This window comes from Nerophis lumbriciformis, linkage group LG20, assembly GCF_033978685.3.
Source record: "Nerophis lumbriciformis linkage group LG20, RoL_Nlum_v2.1, whole genome shotgun sequence".
NCBI lineage: Eukaryota > Metazoa > Chordata > Actinopteri > Syngnathiformes > Syngnathidae > Nerophis > Nerophis lumbriciformis.
Window position 1 is genome coordinate 974,017 of NC_084567.2, and position 22,821 is coordinate 996,837.

Sequence of the window (22,821 nt, forward strand, 5' to 3'; positions counted from 1 at the left end):
GTCATTAACAAGGTCTTGAATGAGGGCCAAGGTGTCACCTGGATGTTGTAAGGAAGTCCGGGTTTGATGAAAAGGGGAGTAGACACCAGACTCAGACTGTAAGGTGATTTGACGAACTTCACAGCGGAAAACTCCTCCTCCTGGCTAATGCCACCTGTGCGACAGAAGGATGGGTGTGAGGAGAATGGTGTCTCTGCATGTGCGCGTGTGTGTATACCCGAGTGCTCCTGCAGCAGGACAGCAATATACAAGAACTTCCCAAAAAGACTGTGCAAGTCTTTGGGTCCATCATGTTTAGACAGAACTTTCTCCATGTTGACACACATGTCCAGGTGGCCTGAGGACGACAACTGAACACACACGTGTTAAAAGGTGTTTTGATGAGGAGAAAGTAAAAGAAGACTCTCACTGTTTCTCGGGTCACTGAGTTGGGGACGATAATAGGAAGTTCTTTCTTGCTAATGAAGCCAAAGCGCAGAAACACCTCGGCCTGAGCAACGGGAGCGCCGTGAATGTGTCTAAAAGGAAAATGCAAAGCGTCAACGCGACAAAGAGGGTGCCTGCCGTGTTGAAGGTGGGCTTGTTCTTCACCTGGCTGACACACTGAAGCAGAAATTCTGGAAGTTTCCAAAGCTGATGTAGTAGACCTCTGGCTGGACCACAATGGAGAAACTGGGAAGAACTGACAGCAGAGAGCATCCTAAAGTCCTCTGGAAGCTTCCATTCTGAGTCCATCAAAAGTTCTTGACCTGGACCTTCTCTCACCATATTCTCGAATCTCAAAATCTGTGCTGGCTTTGGTTCCGAAGTCATGAGAGTACGATGCTTCAATGGACCACAGTCCCAACCTGGAACCACAGCACAACATCACAACCTGGACCAAAACCATGTTGGATCAGCCCAGCGAGTCCCTACTTTGGTCTGATGGGGATCTTGAAGGGGTTCTGCATGGAAGGTATTCCATTGTTGAGGTCCAGCATCTCCACTACATCCACCGTCTGATGATCTGGATCCTGGTGGAGACAAAGATCTTGAAGACAAAAAGTCTTGCATGCTAGTTCTGCTTGTTCACGCCGACCTTGAAGGTGAGGAAGACACTTCGATTGGCCGGATGTAGCTCCTGGTTGAGAGAGAAGGCTCGCACCTTGACTGGACCCAACACACAAAGAAGGATGTCACAGATGCTCCGCCAACAAGTCTGGAATGGTCCGTCAAGTTCTCAAGGCATCATTGTGGGCCTGCTACTTCCTGTCAGCTGACTCACCACTCTGCTGGGGCGTGTACAGAGGTTTGTCTGTCTGGACCCACAGGAACCCGTTGGAGCGGCTGACAGGAAGCGAAAGGTGCTTGTTGATCTGTGCTGATTGAACGTGGAGGATCACGTGATCCACACTCTTGTCCAGCTGACTTGGGAAGATCTGGACACAGAGTGACACAATGAATACCTGCTGCAGGACGTCCACGTGTCCTGTCTCACCCGGAGCGCGGCGGTTGCCTGGTAGTGGTTCTGAGCGTTGAGGGTGACCACATCATGGGCCAGAACCAAATGGTCCGGAGCCATGGAGGTCTTCAAGAACACGTAGACCCTCACTTCCTCGGAAAAACCAAACAACTGCAGCAACACCGTCTCCAACGCGTCCACGTGCAGCCACAACGGGGCGCTTATCAGGTACCTAAGGACCGAGACACGTCATTTGTTGGCTGTCCAAACTTTTAAAAGGGCCATTTTACACAGAAACAACTTTCTTACCTAGTCGTACCTGCGTATGTGTATTCTGCGTATGTGTATTTGGGATCTGCATAAGCATACTTGCCAACCCTCACGGAATTTCAGCGCCTCTCCCGAAAACCTCCCGGGACAAATTTTCTCACGAAAATCTCCCGAAATTCAGGCGGAGCTGGAGACCACGCCCCCTCCAGCTCCATGCGGACCTGAGTGACGTGTCGACAGCCTGTTTTCACGTCTGCTTTCCCACAATATAAAGCATGCCTGCCCATTCACGTTATAATTGTAGAATGATGGAGGGCGAGTTCTTGGTTTCTTATGTGTGTTTATTGTTAGGCAGTTTCATTAACGTCCTCCCAGCGCGGTAACAACACACAACAACAGCAGTCAAGTTTTCGTTTACGTAAAGCAGTTTGTCTTCCATAAACAGCAATGTTGTGACACTTTTAAACAGGACAATACTGCCATCTACTGTACATGCATATGTGACCCACCCATAATGTGTCACATTTTTGTGTTGATTTATTTATTTTATTTTGTGGTTTGAATTCGTTTTTGGAGCTGTCATTACACATTTATCAGTATTCACATTGGTCAGTAGGGGGCAGTAGGGCGTTTCTTCCCAATTGAATGCTATCACCTGCAGACCGGAAGTGTCTTGTCATTCTGATGAGAGCGACCAGTCAGTGAACAATTGAAACGTCCTGTGTGCTTTTTCCTCCTGTATAACAGGTTAGTTTTGGTGAATCAAACTCACTGAATAATATCCATGTGATCTTTATAAGTTGAAGTACACATTCTGATGGTGAAGCCTAACTCTAAAGTGTTTGTGGGTTGTAGTTTGTATTTGTGAATGAATCCAGTGCACAGCTGCAGTAATCAATACAAAAAGGCGACGTGAGTGCGCAATGTTTATATAGGAACTTCTGATCCTAATTCAGACTCCCAAATTAGAGCTACCGTTTTCTTATTGATTTTATAATGTATATTTGTATAATGTGTGTGTTCTGGAATAGTGACAGAGAATAGAACAAGGATGGACAATTCAACCCTTAACTCAACAATGAGTAGATGAGTGTTATGTGTGTGTATATGTGGAAATAAATGAACACTGAAATTGAAGTATTACTTTTATTTATTTATATATATATAGCTAGAATTCACTGAAAGTCAAGTATTTCTTATATATATATATATATATATATATATATCTTAACCGCGCCCCCGCCCCACCCCCACCCCCGACCACACCCCCCGCCCCCCACCTCCCGAAATCGGAGGTCTCAAGGTTGGCAAGTATGTGCATAAGTCCCGAAAATTTGAAACCAAACCGTAGAGGCATACTTCCTCCAAACGGTCCATTTGGAATGATGTTCAAATGTGATGTCAGGGGATTGTCCATATATGGTAGAAATCAACCCAAACATCCTTGCGCGTGTCAGCCTATTTGAATGCATTTAAAGTAGCAGTAGAGTGAGAGAGGAAGTTGACTTTATAAGCTTAATTGTGTTTCACTGTATCCATCAAACCATATCTAATTGTATTTACAATCCACAAAGTATGTGAAAATACCGGCTAAACATCACAAAATGCCACAAATTCAGTCAGCCACGTTGAATATTCCGCTACGAAAATCTTCTGCAATTTCCGCAGATTCGAGGTTGGATGACGTCAGGATGGGAACGCTTCTGCCCTCTGACCATATTATTAGGTCAGTCATACTGGAAATATGCAAGCATTGGAAAGGGATGTGCTGTTTATAATTCACAGTCGTTATTTAACATGGTCACTACTGCCTAGTTTCTCTCGTTATATTCTTATTTTACTGTTATATTTTTATTTTCATTGTTGCTTTTTATTTTTATTCTATTGTAATATCTTTCTATTTTGTTTCCATTTATACCCCCATTATTTACTTTTTACTTTTTACAATTTTGTACACCCTGCTGCCGGAATTTAAATTTTCCTGAGGGAACTCTCCTGAAGGAATCAATAAAGTGCTATCTCTCTATCTATCTATCTATCTATCTATCTATCTATCTATCTATCTATCTATCTATCTATCTATCTATCTATCTATCTATCTATCTATCTATCTATCTATCTGTAAGACAAGAACACAAATGTTTGGCTTTTTCCATGCATTCTAAATGTCTAACAATTGAGTCAACAGATGGAGGGTTCTCTCATTATACTCATTATACATCCCATCTAGGGGGCATCCCAGCGAGAGTGGAAATATTACACTTTTTGTTTTAATATAGTTTATTGTCATCAGTTTGTATGTTTAGCACCGAGCAATGCTGCTAATGTTATAGTTTCACAATAAAGCTACATATGTTTAGCGCTCGGCTTCTAAAACTTATTGCTCCTTCTCTTTGGGTTCAGGCTCAAAAATAAAGGTTCACAAAGTCTTGAGAAAAAAACCTACTTTTAAATGGCGTGCTCAGTCAGTACTTTTTATGGCAATGGGGGAGACAATGAAACGGAAAGTAATAACAGCAGGTTAGAAATGTGCGAATGATACGTTAGCAATGTTAGCTCAAGTTGTTGTGTAGCTAGCTTAGCCTTCTAATGTAAGACAATAGCATCACAAAAGAACGATCTTCCTAAAAACGACTTTTAATTAGATCAGTGCATTGGAACAGTGTGGTTTTCGTCCTGGTCGTGGAACTGTGGACCAGCTCTATACTCTCGACAGGGTCCTTGAGGGTGCATGGGAGTTTGCCCAACCAGTCTACATGTGTTTTGTGGACTTGGAGAAGGCATTCGACCGTGTCCCTCGGGAAGTCCTGTGGGGAGTGCTCAGAGAGTATGGGGTATCGGACTGTCTGATTGTGGCAGTCCGCTCCCTGTATGATCAGTGCCAGAGCTTGGTCCGCATTGCCGGCAGTAAGTCGGACACGTTTCCAGTGAGGGTTGGACTCCGCCAAGGCTGCCCTTTGTCACCGATTCTGTTCATAACTTTTATGGACAGAATTTCTAGGTGCAGTCAAGGCGTTGAGGGGATCTGGTTTGGTGGCTGCAGGATTAGGTCTCTGCTTTTTGAAGATGATGTGGTCCTGATGGCTTCATCTGGCCAGGATCTTCAGCTCTCACTGGATCGGTTCGCAGCCGAGTGTGAAGCGACTGGGATGAGAATCAGCACCTCCAAGTCCGAGTCCATGGTTCTCGCCCGGAAAAGGGTGAAGTGCCTTCTCTGGGTTGGGGAGGAGATCTTGCCCCAAGTGGAGGAGTTCAAGTACCTCGGAGTCTTGTTCACGAGTGAGGGAAGAGTGGATCGTGAGATCGACAGGCGGATCGGTGCGGCGTCTTCAGTAATGCGGACGCTGTATCGATCCGTTGTGGTGAAGAAGGAGCTGAGCCGGAAGGCAAAGCTCTCAATTTACCGGCCGATCTACGTTCCCATCCTCACCTATGGTCATGAGCTTTGGGTTATGACCGAAAGGACAAGATCACGGGTACAAGCGGCCCAAATGAGTTTCCTCCGCCGGGTGGCGGGGCTCTCCCTTAGAGATAGGGTGAGAAGCTCTGTCATCCGGGAGGAGCTCAAAGTAAAGCCGCTGCTCCTCCACATGGAGAGGAGCCAGATGAGGTGGTTCGGGCATCTGGTCAGGATGCCACCCGAACGCCTCCCTAGGGAGGTGTTTAGGGCACGTCCGACAGGTAGGAGGCCGCGGGGAAGACCCAGGACACGTTGGGAAGACTATGTCTCCCGGCTGGCCTGGAGACAAGAGCTGGATGAAGTGGCTGGGGAGAGGGAAGTCTGGGCTTCCCTGCTTAGGCTGCTGCCCCCGCGACCCGACCTCTGATAAGCGGAAGAAGATGGATGGATGGATGGATGGACAGTGCATTGGAACAGTTAGTGTTATCATTCATTAGCTCGTGAACAATGATGCAGCCCGTAGCATTGCTAACTATAGCCGGCTCTGGCTTTCGAAGCAGCAGTGCAGTCAAAGTATTAACATGATATAGAATATAAACACATTCTATACACTATATATACCCTCCTGGTTTTATAGTATAAATATTTGGAGGTTTGGTACCAGCCGCTAGACTAGATCTGACCAATCTAAGTCTATGATCATGAACTGATGAAGCTTACTCGGCGAAATGTCTTCTAAGACAAACCAAACAGTCCAGTTGTGATCGATTGAATGTCCCGAGATAAAAAATATATTTTTGATTTATTTTTTTTAATCTTTAAATGGTCCCCAGTTGCCAGTCAGGATGCTTTTTGGGACTGGATTGTTTTGTATCTTAGACATGCACCTGGGGATAGGTTGATTGGCAACACTAAATGGTCCCTAGTGTGTGAATGTTGTCTATCTGTGTTGGCCCTGTGATGACGTAGCGACTTGTCCAGGGTGTACCCCGCCTTCCGCCCTAATGCAGCTGAGATAGGCTCCAGCAGCCCCCCCGCGACCGCGTAAGGGACAAGCGGTAGACAATGGATGGATGGCATTCTCTTTTGCCTGTTTTCCATTTGTGCACATCTTTGTTTTCGTGCTAGCTTGCGTTTCCCTATTAAAGAGGGCTTCTTTGCTGCGCTTGCCTGCCATCTCTACATCCTGGGGTCCATACATACACCGAAACGTAACAAAAACCAATGCAATGTAATTTAATCAGTGATTCTTTATTAGTATCATTATTACACTCTGGCTTTAGCGCACTCAAAATGTGTGGGTATGTTCGTCAAACACCATGTAGAAGACAATTTTGGTTTTTGGGTCACTTTTTTGGAGGAAACAAAATGTGCTTATTTTGTCCGTAGAAAGTGTCGTGGACCAATACAAAATGAGCTGCGGGCCGAAAATGGCCATGGGCCACATCTTGGACAGCCCTGTTAGGTATGACATCACTACTACTGTGACTTGTATCTGTCATAACAAGTCTGCGGACATGAGATCCAGAAGACTGAAAGAGAAGTGCAGTTTTTCCACAAGGGCTCTCTCAACGTGTCGTGACGGACAGCAGCCACATGAGGGCAGTGTTGGCGCGCACACCAACATGGACTACCGTATTTTCCGCACTATAAGGCGCACCGGATTATTAGCCGCACCTTCTATGAATTACATATTTCATAATTTTGTCCACCAATAAGCCGCCCCGGACTATAAGCCGCGCCTACGCTGCGCTAAAGTGAATGTCAAAAAAACGCTGCGCTAAAGTGAATGTCAAAAAAACAGTCAGATAGTTCAGTCAAACTTTAATAATATATTGAAAACCAGCGTTCTAACAACTCTGTCCCAAAATGTACAAATGTGCAATCACAAACATAGTAAAATTCAAAATGGTGTAGAGCAATAGCAACATACCGGTAATGTTGCTCGAACGTTAATGTCACAACACACAACACACAAAATAAACATAGCGCTCACTTTCTGAAGTTATTCTTCATTCGTACCGGTAAATCCTTCGAATTCTTCGTCTTCGGTGTCCGAATTGAAAAGTTGCGCTAGCGTGGCTTCCAAAATGGCGGGCTCCGTCTCTTCGAAATCATCGGATTCAGTGTCGCTGTTGTTGTGCAGCAGTTCTGTGAATCCTGCCTTCCGGAAAGCTCGGACCACAGTTGTGACAGAAATATCTGCCCAGGCATTTACAATCCACTGGCAGATGTTGGCGTATGTTGTCCGGCGTTGTCTGCCCGTCTTAGTGAAGGTGTGTTCGCCTTCGGTCATCCATTTTTCCCACGCAGTTCGCAGTCGTGATTTGAATGCCCTGTTGACACCAATATCCAGCGGTTGGAGTTCTTTGGTTAATCCACCCGGAATGACGGCGAGTGTTGTATTTGTGTGCTTCACTTGTTTTTTGACACCATCTGTGATGTGGGCGCGCATAGAGTCATATATCAACATGGACGGAGCAGCGTGAAAAAAGCCACCCGGCCGCTTCGCGTAAACTTCCCTTAACCACTCGCTCATCTTTTCTTCATCCATCCATCCCTTCGAGTTAGCTTTTATGATGACGCCGGCTGGAAAGGTCTCTTTTGGCAAGGTCTTCCTTTTGAATATGACCATGGGAGGAAGTTTCTGGCCATTAGCATGGCAAGCTAGAACCACCGTGAAGGACGACTTTTCATTCCCAGTGGTGCGAATATTCACCGTACGTGCTCCCGTTATATCAACAGTGCGGTTCACAGGAATATCAAAAGTCAGTGGAACCTCGTCCATGTTGATAATGTTCTCTGGCCGGATCTTTTTTTCCGCTATCTTCTTTTTACAATATGCACGGAAAGTAGCCAGCTTTTCTTTAAAGTCTTTAGGCAGTTGCTGTGAAATAGTGGTCCGTGTGCGGATGGAGAGATTGCGTCTTTTCATAAACCGAAAACACCAAGAAGCACCACCTTTAAAATCATCCAGGTGAAGTTCGCTTGCTAGCGTTGTTGCCTTCATTCGAATAGTGATGGTGCTGACACTTCTGCTTGCTGCTCTCTGCTCAACAACCCACTGTTCGAGTTCGTCCTCCAACTGTTGCCATCGTGCTTTGTTCCCTCGGAAGCTCTGTTTTGTCTTCTTTACCTGGCGCAGGTCATCTTCTTGCTTCCTCCACCTACGCACCATTGATTCATTGATGTTATATTCTCTTGCTGCTGCTCTATTTCCGTGTTCTTCGGCATGACTTATTGCCTTAAGTTTAAATTCTGCGTTATAAGCGTGTCGTTTAGTAGGAGCCATTTTGTAGTCTGGTCTTTACAGATGTAGACAAACAAAGGAAATGAAACGAAATATCCGCGCGCTTCTTTTTCTTCCGGGGGCGGGCGGTAGGTAGCGCTTCCTGTTCTATGGGGGCGGGTGCTTACCTTGGCGGTTGCTTGCGTAGAAGAAGAAGCACTTCCTGTTCTACCGGGAAAAAAGATGGCGGCTGTTTACCGAAGTTGCGAGATCGAAACTTTATGAAAATTAATCGTAATAAAGCGCACCGGGTTATAAGGCGCACTGTCATCTTTTGAGAAAAATTGTGGTTTTTAGGTGCGCCTTATAGTGCGGAAAATACGGTACACTAAGTACTGTGCACGCGCATCCAGGGCGTGGCTTGGAATTGTGGGCCCTCGCAAGAACATCCATGTGGGCCCCTCTAACCCCTTCATCAGGCCCGGCCCTAACCAATCTGGAAACAGAGTGGACCGACACCAGCAGATGACATGGCACCCCAAGCCATCACTGATGGTGGAAACTTTACACTAGACTTCAGGCAACGTGGATCCTGTGCCTCTCCTGTCTTCCTCCAGACTCTGGGACCTCGATTTCCAAAGGAAATGCAAAATTTGCATGGTTGGGTGATGGTTTGGGGTGCCATGTCATCTGCTGGTGTCGGTCCACTCTGTTTCCTGAGATCCAGGGTCAACGCAGCCGTCTACCAGCAAGTTTTAGAGCACTTCATGCTTCCTGCTGCTGACCTGCTCTATGGAGATGGAGATTTCAAGTTCCAACAGGTCTTGGCGCCTGCACACAGCGCAACATCTACCCGTGCCTGGTTTACGGACCATGGTATTTCTGTTCTAAATTGGCCCGCCAACTCCCCTGACCTTAGCCCCATAGAAAATCTGTGGGGTATTGTGAAAAGGAAGATGCAGAATGCCAGACCCAAAAACGCAGAAGAGTTGAAGGCCACTATCAGAGCAACCTGGGCTCTCATAACACCTGAGCAGTGCCAGAAACTCATCGACTCCATGCCACGCCGCATTAACGCAGTAATTGAGGCAAAAGGAGCTCCAACCAAGTATTGAGTATTGTACATGCTCATATTTTTCATTTTCATACTTTTCAGTTGGCCAACATTTCTAAAAATCCCTTTTTTGTATTAGCCTTAAGTAATATTCTAATTTTGTGACACACGGAATTTTGGATTTTCATTTGTTGCCACTTCAAATCATCAAAATTAAATGAAATAAACATTTGAATGCATCAGTCTGTGTGCAATGAATAAATATAATGTACAAGTTACACCTTTTGAATGCAATTACTGAAATGAATCAAGTTTTTCAAAATATTCTAATTTACTGGCTTTTACCTGTATATCTAAAAAAAGGCTTTTTTAAAAAAGCCTTTTTTTAGATATAAAAGCATCCACAGTCTGTGGTACCCTCAGGTGGTCAGGGAGAACGTTCCACAGACTGGGAGCGGCGAAGCAGAAAGCCCGGTCTCCCATAGTTTGTAGCGTTGTCCTCGGAGGTTGGAGGAGGTTAGCCTGGTGTCTTGTGGAGGATTTGGGGGTGAGCAGTTCTTTGAGGTAGAGGGCGGCATTTCCATGGAGGCACTGGTGAGTTAGTAGGGAGACTTTGTATTCAACCCTGAGTGGAACAGGAAGCCAGTGAAGGGATTTGAGAACCGGTGTGATGTGGTCGTAAAATAATCTTTTTTACTTTGTTGTTGTCAGCTTTTATTGTGTCTTTTGTTTTATTTTGCTACGGAAACAAACAGATATGTGAATATTGAACTTTTCTGTAATCAGGCTGTTCAAATGTCCCACTCTCATCTTACAAAACCACATTGAACGCATCACGATGACGTAAGGGACAGGCCCATATTTAGTCATTAGTAGCCGCGTAGAAGTTTTTGACTGGTGTAGTTCCGGCCCAAAATAAAGCGTTTTGCTGAATAAAATGATGTTTGGGATTCTTGTCCTCCTTCGAACAGACGTTCCAATAAATGAAGAGTCTAATCTATTTCTTATTATTCCTATTTGTCTATTATTTTAGTACACTTTGCATCTGATCGGAACCGTTCCGGTTTTAAAACATTCGGCTCGACCGGGACTCGTGAGCTCCCCAAAAAATATTTAAAGAATAATCCGTTGAGTACTGTCGGAGGCAGATATTTACATATATCCGAATTTAAGTTGTACTTCTTTTATTTCATAGTCATATTTGAAAACAGCTCGTGTTTTCCATTTCTTCTCTTGCTGCTCTGTCAGCAAGTATACTGTGTGTGTTAACCTTGAGTTCTTTGGAATGTGTTTTGACTAGCATTTGTTTTGTCTATAGAGATGGGACGAGAGAGAGGGTGGTGGGATCGGGAAGACAGACCATTTTGGGAGGCGCAATAGAATGTTCTAGGGTTAGACTGGTCTCAATCAATGTATATTGGCAAAGCTTTGAGAATATACAACAAAATACCTATTCTGTCTCTGGTGGTTTTTCAACTCAGCTTTAAGTGTCGGAAAGAACTTGGGAGCGAATTGTGACTTGAATTCCCTGGGAGGAACAACTGGTCCAAAACGCAACAGTACCCAGATATTCCCGCTTTTCCAGGACATTTCTCCCATTGAAAATGAATGGAACTTGCAAAACTCCCGTTTTTCTCAACCGATTGGAAGCGTTCCACCATCCACACACTTTGGACAATCTAACCACCAAGTTCAGAAACATTCCAGGAATTCACAGAACTCGCGGTTTTCCAAAGCCCTATTTTCACCTCTTCCTGGAAAGTTTTCACAGTCCACATTTTTCAACAGCTTTTGACCATTCCACCTTCAGGGTTCCCTAACCCTAACCCCAACCCCAACCCTAACCCTAACCCTAACCCTTTTTTTTGGTACAAATTCCCAGTTTTCCAGGAATTCCAAAATGACCTTTCAACCATCCACTCACATTACTCTTCACATATATTGAATGCAAAACAGGTTTTCCCAGAATTTCCCGGCATTTTCTCCCCATTGACCACAAACGGGAAATATACAATCGACTGCTTAGCCCACATTTCTCAACAGATCTGAGCCGTTCCACCATCTACACACTCCACTCACCTTGGACAATCTAATCACCAAGTTCAGAAAAATTCCAGGAATTCACAGAACTCCTGGTTTTCCAAAGCCCTATTTTCACCTCTTCCTGGAAAGTTTTCACAGTCCACATTTTTCAACAGCTTTTGACCATTCCACCTTCAGGGTTAAGGTTAGGGTTCCCTAACCTTAACCTTAACCCTAACCCCAACCCCAACCCTAACCCTAACCCTTTTTTTTGGTACAAATTCCCAGTTTTCCAGGAATTCCAAAATGACCTTTCAACCATCCACTCACATTACTCTTCACATATATTGAATGCAAAACAGGTTTTCCCAGAATTTCCCGGCATTTTCTCCCCATTGACCACAAACGGGAAATATACAATCGACTGCTTAGCCCACATTTCTCAACAGATCTGAGCCGTTCCACCATCTACACACTCCACTCACCTTGGACAATCTAATCACCAAGTTCAGAAAAATTCCAGGAATTCACAGAACTCCTGGTTTTCCAAAGCCCTATTTTCACCTCTTCCTGGAAAGTTTTCACAGTCCACATTTTTCAACAGCTTTTGACCATTCCACCTTCAGGGTTAAGGTTAGGGTTCCCTAACCTTAACCTTAACCCTAACCCCAACCCCAACCCTAACCCTAACCCTTTTTTTTGGTACAAATTCCCAGTTTTCCAGGAATTCCAAAATGACCTTTCAACCATCCACCCACATTACTCTTCACATATATTGAACGCAAAACAGGTTTTCCCAGAATTTCCCGGCATTTTCTCCCCATTGATCACAAACGGGAAATATACAATCGACTGCTTAGCCCACATTTCTCAACAGATCTGAGCCGTTCCACCATCTACACACTCCACTCACCTTGGACAATCTAATCACCAAGTTTGGAAAAATTCCAGGAATTCACAGAACTCCCGGTTTTCCAAAACCCTATTTTCACCTCTTCCTGGAAAGTTTTCACAGTCCACATTTTTCAACAGCTTTTGACCATTCCACCTTCAGGGTTAAGGTTAGGGTTCCCAAACCTTAACCTTAACCCTAACCCCAACCCCAACCCTAACCCTAACCCTAACCCTAACCCTTTTTTTCCCCAGTTTTCCAGGAATTCCAAAATTACCCTAACCCTAACCCTAACCTTTTTTTTGGGTACAAATTCCCAGTTTCCCAGGATTCCAAAATGACCTTTCAACCATCCACCCACATTACTCTTCACATATATTGAACGCAAAACAGGTTTTCCCAGAATTTCCCGGCATTTTCTCCCCATTGACCACAAACGGGAAATATACAATCGACTGCTTAGCCCACATTTCTCAACAGATCTGAAGCGTTCCACCATCTACACACTCCACTCACCTTGGACAATCTAATCACCAAGTTCAGAAAAATTCCAGGAATTCACAGAGCTCCCGGTTTTCCAAAGCCCCATTTTCACCTCTTCCTGGAAAGTTTTCACAGTCCACATTTTTCACCGTTTTTGGCCATTCCACCTTCAAAATATTTCCTCTTAGTTGAGACAACAAATTGTTCCATTTTTTTATCCGTACAAATTCCCAGTTTTCCAGAACTTCCCAAAAATTCTCAAAATTCCGAAATTCCGAAATACCCATTCTCAATTAAAACTGTTACTACATCAATATTTTTACTCGATTCTAACAATTCCAACACCAAACCGTTCATATGGTCTAGGACAATGGTGCTAGTATCAATATTTTCTAAAATTCCCTGTTTCTCCCAAAAATTTCTAGGAAATTCCTATTCAAATGAATAGTTCTACAGTACAATGCCCAAAATTCTCAAATTGTGCGCCGATTTTTTTACCCGATTCCGACCTTTCAACCTTCCACCCACATTACTCTTCACATATATTGAACGCAAAACAGGTTTTCCCAGAATTTCCCAGAATTTTCTCCCCATTGACCACAAACGGGAAATATACAATCGACTGCTTAGCCCACATTTCTCAACAGATCTGAGCCGTTCCACCATCTACACACTACACTCACCTTGGACAATCTAATCACCAAGTTCAGAAAAATTCCAGGAATTCACAGAGCTCCCGGTTTTCCAAAGCCCCATTTTCACCTCTTCCTGGAAAGTTTTCACAGTACACATTTTTCAACAGCTTTTGACCATTCCACCTTCAGGGTTAAGGTTAGGGTTCCCTAACCTTAACCTTAACCCCAACCCCAACCCTAACCCTAACCCTAACCCTAACCCTTTTCCCCCCCAGTTTTCCAGGAATTCCAAAATTACCTTTCAACCACCCACCCACATTACTCTTCACATATATTGAACGCAAAACAGGTTTTCCCAGAATTTCCCGGCATTTTCTCCCCATTGACCACAAACGGGAAATATACAATCGACTGCTTAGCCCACATTTCTCAACAGATCTGAACCGTTCCACCATCTACACACTCCACTCACCTTGGACAATCTAATCACCAAGTTCAGAAAAATTCCAGGAATTCACAGAACTCCCGGTTTTCCAAAGCCCTATTTTCACCTCTTCCTGGAAAGTTTTCACAGTACACATTTTTCACCGTTTTTGGCCATTCCACCTTCAAAATATTTCCTCTTAGTTGAGACAACAAATTGTTCCATTTTTTTATTCGTACAAATTCCCAGTTTTCCAGAAATTCCCAAAAATTCTCGAAATTCCGAAGTACCCATTCTCAATTAAAACTGTTACTACATCAATATTTTTACCCGATTCTAACAATTCCAACACCAACCCATTCATATGGTCTAGGACAATGGTGCTAGTATCAATATTTTCTAAAATTCCCGGTTTCTCCCAAAAATTTCTAGGAAATTCCTTTTCAAATGAATAGTTCTACAGTACAATGCCCAAAATTCTCAAATTGTGCGCCGATTTTTTTTACCCGATTCCGACCTTTCAACCTTCCACCTACACTACTCTTCTAATATGTTGAACGCAAAACAGGTTTTCCCAGAATTTCCCGGCATTTTCTCTCCATTGAAAATGAATGGGAAATATACAATTGACTGCTTATCCCACATTTTCAACAGATCTGAACCGTTCCACCATCCTCACACTACACTCACCTTGGACAATCAAGCTACTATTTTCCAAGTTCAGTAAAATTCCAGGAATTCGCAGAATTCCCAGTTTTCCAAAGCCCTATTTCACCTCTTCTTGGAAAGTTTTCATAGTCCACATTTCAACCGCTTTTGACCATTCCCCCTTCAAAACATTCCTCCTAGTTGGGACAACAAATGTTCCTTTTTTTTTGGTATAAATTCCCGGTTTTCCTGAAATTCCAGGAATTCCAAAATGCCCATTACTACATCAACATGTTTCAACCGATTCTAACAATTCCAACACCAAACCATTCATATGGTCTAGGACAATGGTGCTAGTATCAATATTTTCAGACGTTCCCGTTTTTTCCCAAATTTCCAGGAAATTCCCATTCAAATGAATGTTGATAGTTCTACAATGCCCAAAATGTTGTGCCGTTTTTTGACCTGATTCTGACCTTTCAAACATCCACCCACACTACTCTCCTAATATATTGAACACAAAAAAGGTTTTCCCAGAATTTCCCGGAATCTTCTCCCCATTGACCACAAACGGGAAATATACAATTGACCGTTCCACCATCCTCACACTACACTCACCTTGGACAATCAAGCTACTATTTTCCAAGTTCAGTAAAATTCCAGGAATTCCCAGATTTCCAAAGGCCTATTTTCACCTCTTCTTGGAAAGTTTTCATAGTCCACATTTCAACCGCTTTTGACCATTCCCCCTTCAAAACATTCCACCTAGTTGGGACAACAAATGTTCCTTTTTTTTTGGTACAAATTCCCGGTTTTCCGGAAATTCCAGAAATTCCTAAATGCCCATTACTACATCAACATGTTTCAACCGATTCTAACAATTCCAACACCAAACCATTCATATGGTCTAGGACAATGGTGCTAGTATCAATATTTTCAGACGTTCCCGTTTTTTCCCAAATTTCCAGGAAATTCCCATTCAAATGAATGTTCATTGTTCTACAATGCCCAAAATGTTGTCCCGTTTTTTAACCCGATTCTGACCTTTCAAACATCCACCCACACTACTCTCCTAATATATTGAACACAAAATAGGTTTCCCCAGAATTTCCCGGAATTTTCTCCCCATTGACCACAAACGGGAAATATACAATTGACCGTTCCACCATCCTCACACTACACTCACCTTGGACAATCAAGCTACTATTTTCCAAGTTCAGTAAAATTCCAGGAATTCGCAGAATTCCCAGTTTTCCAAAGCCCTATTTTCACCTCTTCTTGGAAAGTTTTCATAGTCCACATTTCAACCGCTTTTGACCATTCCCCCTTCAAAACATTCCTCCTAGTTGGGACAACAAATGTTCCTTTTTTTTTTGGTACAAATTCCCGGTTTTCCTGAAATTCCAGAAATTCCTAAATGCCAATTACTACATCAACATGTTTCAACCGATTCTAACAATTCCAACACCAAACCATTCATATGGTCTAGGACAATGGTGCTAGTATCAATATTTTCAGACGTTCCCGTTTTTTCCCAAATTTCCAGGAAATTCCCATTCAAGTGAATGTTCATAGTTCTACAATGCCCAAAATGTTGTGCCGTTTTTTAACCCGATTCTGACCTTTCAAACATCCACCCACACTACTCTCCTAATAAATTGAACACAAAATAGGTTTCCCCAGAATTTCCCGGAATTTTCTCCCCATTGACCACAAACGGGAAATATACAATTGACCGTTCCACCATCCTCACACTACACTCACCTTGGACAATCAAGCTACTATTTTCCAAGTTCAGTAAAATTCCATGAATTCACAGAATTCCCAGTTTTCCAAAGCCCTATTTTCACCTCTTCTTGGTTAGTTTTGATAGTCCACATTTCAACCGCTTTTGACCATTCCCCCTTCAAAACATTCCACCTAGTTGGGACAACAAATGTTCCTTTTTTTTTTTTTGGTACAAATTCCCGGTTTTCCTGAAATTCCAGGAATTCCAAAATGCCCATTACTACATCAACATGTTTCAACCGATTCTAACAATTCCAACACCAAACCATTCATATGGTCTAGGACAATGGTGCTAGTATCAATATTTTCAGACGTTCCCGTTTTTTCCCAAATTTCCAGGAAATTCCCATTCAAGTGAATGTTCATAGTTCTACAATGCCCAAAATGTTGTGCCGTTTTTTAACCCGATTCTGACCTTTCAAACATCCACCCACACTACTCTCCTAATAAATTGAACACAAAATAGGTTTCCCCAGAATTTCCCGGAATTTTCTCCCCATTGACCACAAACGGGAAATATACAATTGACCGTTCCACCATCCTCACACTACACTCACCTTGGACAATCAAGCTACTATTTTCCAAGTTCAGTAAAATTCCAGGAATTCACAGAATTCCCAGTTTTCCAAAGCCCTATTTTCACCTCTTCTTGGTTAGTTTTGATAGTCCACATTTCAACCGCTTTTGACCATTCCCCCTTCAAAACATTCCACCTAGTTGGGACAACAAATGTTCCTTTTTTTTTTTTGGTACAAATTCCCGGTTTTCCTGAAATTCCAGGAATTCCAAAATGCCCATTACTACATCAACATGTTTCAACCGATTCTAACAATTCCAACACCAAACCATTCATATGGTCTAGGACAATGGTGCTAGTATCAATATTTTCAGATGTTCCCGTTTTTTTCCAAATTTCCAGGAAATTCCCATTCAAATGAATGTTGATAGTTCTACAATGCCCAAAATGTTGTGCCGTTTTTTAACCTGATTCTGACCTTTCAAACATCCACCCACACTACTCTCCTAATATATTGAACACAAAAAAGGTTTTCCCAGAATTTCCCGGAATCTTCTCCCCATTGACCACAAACGGGAAATATACAATTGACCGTTCCACCATCCTCACACTACACTGACCTTGGACAATCAAGCTACTATTTTCCAAGTTCAGTAAAATTCCAGGAATTCCCAGATTTCCAAAGCCCTATTTTCACCTCTTCTTGGAAAGTTTTCATAGTCCACATTTCAACCGCTTTTGACCATTCCCCCTTCAAAACATTCCACCTAGTTGGGACAACAAATGTTCCTTTTTTTTTTGGTACAAATTCCCGGTTTTCCTGACATTCCAGGAATTCCAAAATGCCCATTACTACATCAACATGTTTCAACCGATTCTAAAAATCCCAACACCAAACCATTCATATGGTCTAGGACAATGGTGCTAGTATCAATATTTTCAGACGTTCCCGTTTTTTCCCAAATTTCCAGGAAATTACCATTCAAATGAATGTTCATAGTTCTACAATGCCCAAAATGTTGTGCCGTTTTTTTAACCCGATTCTGACCTTTCAAACATCCACCCACACTACTCTCCTAATAAATTGAACACAAAATAGGTTTTCCCAGAATTTCCCGGAATTTTCTCCCCATTGACCACAAACGGGAAACATACAATTGACCGTTCCACCATCCTCACACTACACTCACCTTGGACAATCAAGCTACTATTTTCCAAGTTCAGTAAAATTCCAGGAATTCACAGAATTCCCAGATTTCCAAAGCCCTATTTTCACCTCTTCTTGGAAAGTTTTCATAGTCCACATTTCAACCGCTTTTGACCATTCCCCCTTCAAAACATTCCACCTAGTTGGGACAACAAATGTTCCTTTTTTTTTTTTTGGTACAAATTCCTGGTTTTCCTGAAATTCCAGAAATTCCAAAATGCCAATTACTACATCAACATGTTTCAACCGATTCTAAAAAATCCAGCACCAAACCATCCATATGGTCTAGGACAGGGGTCGGCAACCTGCGGCTCCGGAGCCGAATGCGGCTCTTTGATCACTCTGATGCGGCTCAGCATGTCACGGCCATCCTTGCGCTTTGAATGTCAAGCCTCGGGACACGGCCACGGCCGCGCACATGCAGGGACGCTCCGTGCGCGTCTCCGTCTGCCAGCTGCAATCATTCACCGGCAATCGGCGCACCTGCCTATGATGAGGGAGCTGCCTTCATAAGCCTGCTCAACCTGCCATCACGCGCCGGAATATAGTCTTCTGTACCGTAAGCCGACTCAAGCTTTTCTCTCTCTCTCTCTTTCTCTCTCAGCTGTTCTTGCTGCAGAATCACAAATGGTGTGATATTGAAAACCTTGGAACGCTCTCCCCGACTTTTATGTGAACATGAAAAAGTATGCACTTGGAGTCCTGTCGATGTTTGGATCCACATATGTATGTGAGCAGGTGTTCTCCAACATGAACTTCCTGTGTGAAGATAAAGGTGACGTCATACAATCCTGTGTGAAGATAAAGGTGACGTCATACAATCCTGTGTGAAGATAAAGGTGACGTCATACAATCCTGTGTGAAGATAAGGGTGACGTCATACAATCCTGTGTGAAGATAAAGGTGACGTCATGTGGAGACGCTGCGGTTCAGGAGCAGAAATCACATTGACTAAGTATGATAAATATTTTAATTTCCTATAATTTTGCATATATTCACATTTTTTACTAGTTCAGTGAAATAGACATTTTATTATTCAGGTTGGCAGCTGACTGCACGGCGCCAGTAAAAGGATGACGTCACAGAGAGAGAGGACTTTTGGTTCTCTGCCAGTGGATCATTGAAGTTTGGCTTTGGTTTTTCATGACTGTAAAGAGGACTTAAATAGACATGAAGCATTTTATTTCACCTTCAACCCGACGTCTTTTTCGGAGTTAAAAACGTTTTGTTGCATGCAGAAATGTTATTTCATTTTCTCTGCAGTCGTTCAGTGGTATAAAGAGTACAGTGGTACTAATAGTACAGTGGTACTAAGAGTACAGTATTACTAATAGCAGAGGTGGGACCAAGTCATTGTTTTGCAAGTCACAAGTAAGTCTCAAGTCTTTGCCCTCAAGTCCGAGTCAAGTCCCGAGTCAAGACAGGCAAGCCCCGAGTCAAGTCCAAAGTCAAGACTGGAAAGTCTCAAGTCAAGTCCTAAGTCCTGCATTTTGAGTTTCGAGTCCTTTTAACCACAGACTAATATATTAACACAGATTGTGTATGCTTTTCAAACGCTGTATTTATTAATTAAAACAAGTGCATTTTAAATTGCAGGAAAGAAAATTGTGCTGACATTGCACTTTATAATAGCACTATTAACCAGTCATTTGAAACATTAACTCATTCCTTTACAGAACAAACACATTGAAAAATAAAGTGCAAATGTACTTATTTGTACAAAAGTGTTAACATTGAAAAAACATGACATATACGTGAACATGACAAAAAAGTTGTACTTTTTATATGTCAGGGCCCTATGCTGCATTGCATTTGCAAAAGACCAAATTAGCCGAGAGTCTGTCAGTCATTTGTGCACGATGGGGGCGTAGTATGATGCCACCATGGCTGAAAACTCGCTCCACTGGAGCACTGGAGGCAGGCACTGCCAAGACTCTCATGGCCACTCGGAACAGTGAAGGAAGAGTCTTCATGTTCAATGCCCAGAACAAAAGGGGGAGAGAGTTGTTTTGGGTTGGTGCACTACTTGTGAGTGTATCTTGTGTTTTTTATGTTGATTTAATTAAAAAAAGAAAAAAAAAAAAAATTTCTTGTGCGGCCCGATACCAATCGATCCACGGACCAGTACCGGGCCGCGGCCCGGTGGTTGGGGACCACTGAGGTAAACAACCAACAGTATGTCAGAAAGCCAGCTAAAACGGTACACATATTCATAATATAGTATACATTTTAACTGACCTTTATTTGACTATTTTTGTCTTTTTTTAGGTGTCTAAAATACGCGGTGCTGCTGACCGCCGTCTAACGTTACGTGTGATATATTGACTAACGTAACCCTGCTTAAAAAAAATCACTGAACAAAAAGTATGAATAAGGTAGTGAACTGCAACAGATTCCCGTGTTTGCAATAACGTTATAACGTTAGCAGTGAGTTTACAGCCTCACTGATTTAACTACACAGCAAATAAAAGTCACGTTACTTAGCCAATAAACGTTATCTTACATTCAAAACTTACCGTTCTTTGTGCAACTTCAAATGCCGGACGAAGTTGGAAGTTGTTTCCTCTCCATCAGTAATTTTGGAACCGCATGTGTTGCATACTGCAAACCGTTTTGTGTTGACCACCTCGTAATTTTTATACCCAAACGAAATTATTTGAGGTATCATTTTTTGTTCACTGGCGTGTGGTTTGGACATGTCTTCTTCGTTGGTTGTCCTGCAATTTGATTGGATGAATGCTGTGTGATGAACACAAAGTAGATGTAATTTGATTGGCTGTTGTACTGAGAGCACACCAGCTGACACACGCAACGCTGATAGACAAGTACACAATGAAAAATACGGAGCGCTCCCGAATAACTTTTTCATCTTTGGGTTTTGGGGAAAGTAGCAAGTCATGTCAAGTCATGTCAATTCAAAAGGCTCAAGTCCAAGTGAAGTCACAAGTCATTGATGTTAAAGTCGAAGTCCAGTTGCAAGTCTTTTTACATTTTGTCAAGTCCAGTCTAAAGTCATCAAATTCATGACTCGAGTCTGACTCGAGTCCAAGTCATGTGACTCGAGTCCACACCTCTGACTAATAGTACAGTGGTATAAATAGTACAGTGGTATTATTAGTACAGTGGTACTTGGACTAAAGAGTACTCTAGCTAATGACTTGTTGGAGATAGACTGGGCTAATTGTTTTGCTTGAAGGTGCGATCAGAAATGCGTGTGAGGCTCCTCCACACCACTAGTTGGCGTACATCGCAACTGATTTCAGCGTTGATTTTAGACACGAGTGTTTTGCGTAACGGGCTGCGTCACAGCGCCAACTAAACTCATGGTCAGAGGCAGCACAACAACGCGACTGACAAGAACACAAATAACGTATGATAATAATGCCAACAACACCCGGATGACGTCATCACGATCAGAGGTCGTTAACGAGCGGCGATGAAGACTCACGTTGTGTCCTGGGCGCCGCTCCTCCAACACACACAACACACACACAACAGTAGCACACACACCCTCATCCTGGACACGCACACACACACACACACTTGTACACGCACGCTCAGCTCCGGGTGTTGTCCAGCTGCCGTCGCATCAGACGACAAAGTGACTTGTTTGATTGACGCTTTGGACTTTTTGACCACAGGAGCTGAGTCATCACGTGTGTGTGTGTGTGTGTGTGTGTGTGTGTGTGTGTGTGTGTGTGTGTGTGTGTGTGTGTGTGTGTGTGTGTTGTGCCAAAGGTGAGTGTTTTCTGATGTTGCACAACATGTTGACTTGTCCCCTAAAAATCAATAGGAGCTGTGATGTCGCCCCCTGGTGGCGGAACAAACGGTGACCTAAGTATTCATTAAGTACCACCATAATGACATCATTAAATACAGAAGTGTAGTAGACCTAAGTATTCATTAAGTACCACCATAATGACATCATTAAATACAGTAGTGTAGTAGACCTAAGTATTCATTAAGTACCACCATAATGACAACATTAAATACAGTAGTGTAGTAGACCTAAGTATTCATTAAATACCACCATAATGACAACATTAAATACAGTAGTGTAGTAGGCCTAAGTATTCATTAAGGACCACCATAATGACAACATTAAATACAGTAGTATAATAGACCTAAGTATTCATTAAGTACCACCATAATGACAACATTAAATACAGTAGTGTAGTAGACCTAAGTATTCATTAAGTACCACCATGATGACAACATTAAATACAGTAGTGTAGTAGACCTAAGTATTCATTAAGTACCACCATAATGACAACATTAAATACAGTAGTGTAGTAGACCTAAGTATTCATTAAGTACCACCATAATGACAACATTAAATACAGTAGTGTAGTAGACCTAAGTATTCATTAAGTACCACCATAATGACATCATTAAATACAGTAGTGTAGTAGACCTAAGTATTCATTAAGTACCACCATAATGACAACATTAAATACAGTAGTGTAGTAGACCTAAGTAATCATTAAGTACCACCATAATGACATCATTAAATACAGTAGTGTAGTAGACCTAAGTATTCATTAAGTACCACCATAATGACATCATTAAATACAGTAGTGTAGTAGACCTAAGTATTCATTAAGTACCACCATAATGACATCATTAAATACAGTAGTGTAGTAGACCTAAGTATTCATTAAGTACCACCATAATGACATCATTAAATACAGTAGTGTAGTAGACCTAAGTATTCATTAAGTACCACCATAATGACATCATTAAATACAGTAGTGTAGTAGACCTAAGTATTCATTAAGTACCACCATAATGACATCATTAAATACAGTAGT

General features: G+C 42.6%; 1 protein-coding gene across 1 annotated transcript in view; it reads right to left on the minus strand.

Annotated features, from left to right (window-relative positions):
- Positions 1 to 21,623, minus strand: part of c5 (complement component 5) — a 32,792-nt gene extending 11,169 nt beyond the window's left edge. Inside the window, exons 1-10 of the mRNA XM_061979987.2 lie at positions 21,459 to 21,623; positions 1,478 to 1,673; positions 1,265 to 1,418; positions 1,079 to 1,149; positions 916 to 1,013; positions 766 to 848; positions 592 to 682; positions 410 to 518; positions 218 to 350; positions 39 to 154 (exon numbers count right to left, since the gene is read on the minus strand). Of these exons, the coding sequence (XP_061835971.2) occupies positions 39 to 154; positions 218 to 350; positions 410 to 518; positions 592 to 682; positions 766 to 848; positions 916 to 1,013; positions 1,079 to 1,149; positions 1,265 to 1,418; positions 1,478 to 1,673; positions 21,459 to 21,526 (1,119 nt within the window). The 5' untranslated portion in view covers positions 21,527 to 21,623. The remainder of the gene's footprint in view (positions 1 to 38; positions 155 to 217; positions 351 to 409; positions 519 to 591; positions 683 to 765; positions 849 to 915; positions 1,014 to 1,078; positions 1,150 to 1,264; positions 1,419 to 1,477; positions 1,674 to 21,458) is intronic.
- Positions 21,624 to 22,821: the final 1,198 nt, after the last annotated feature.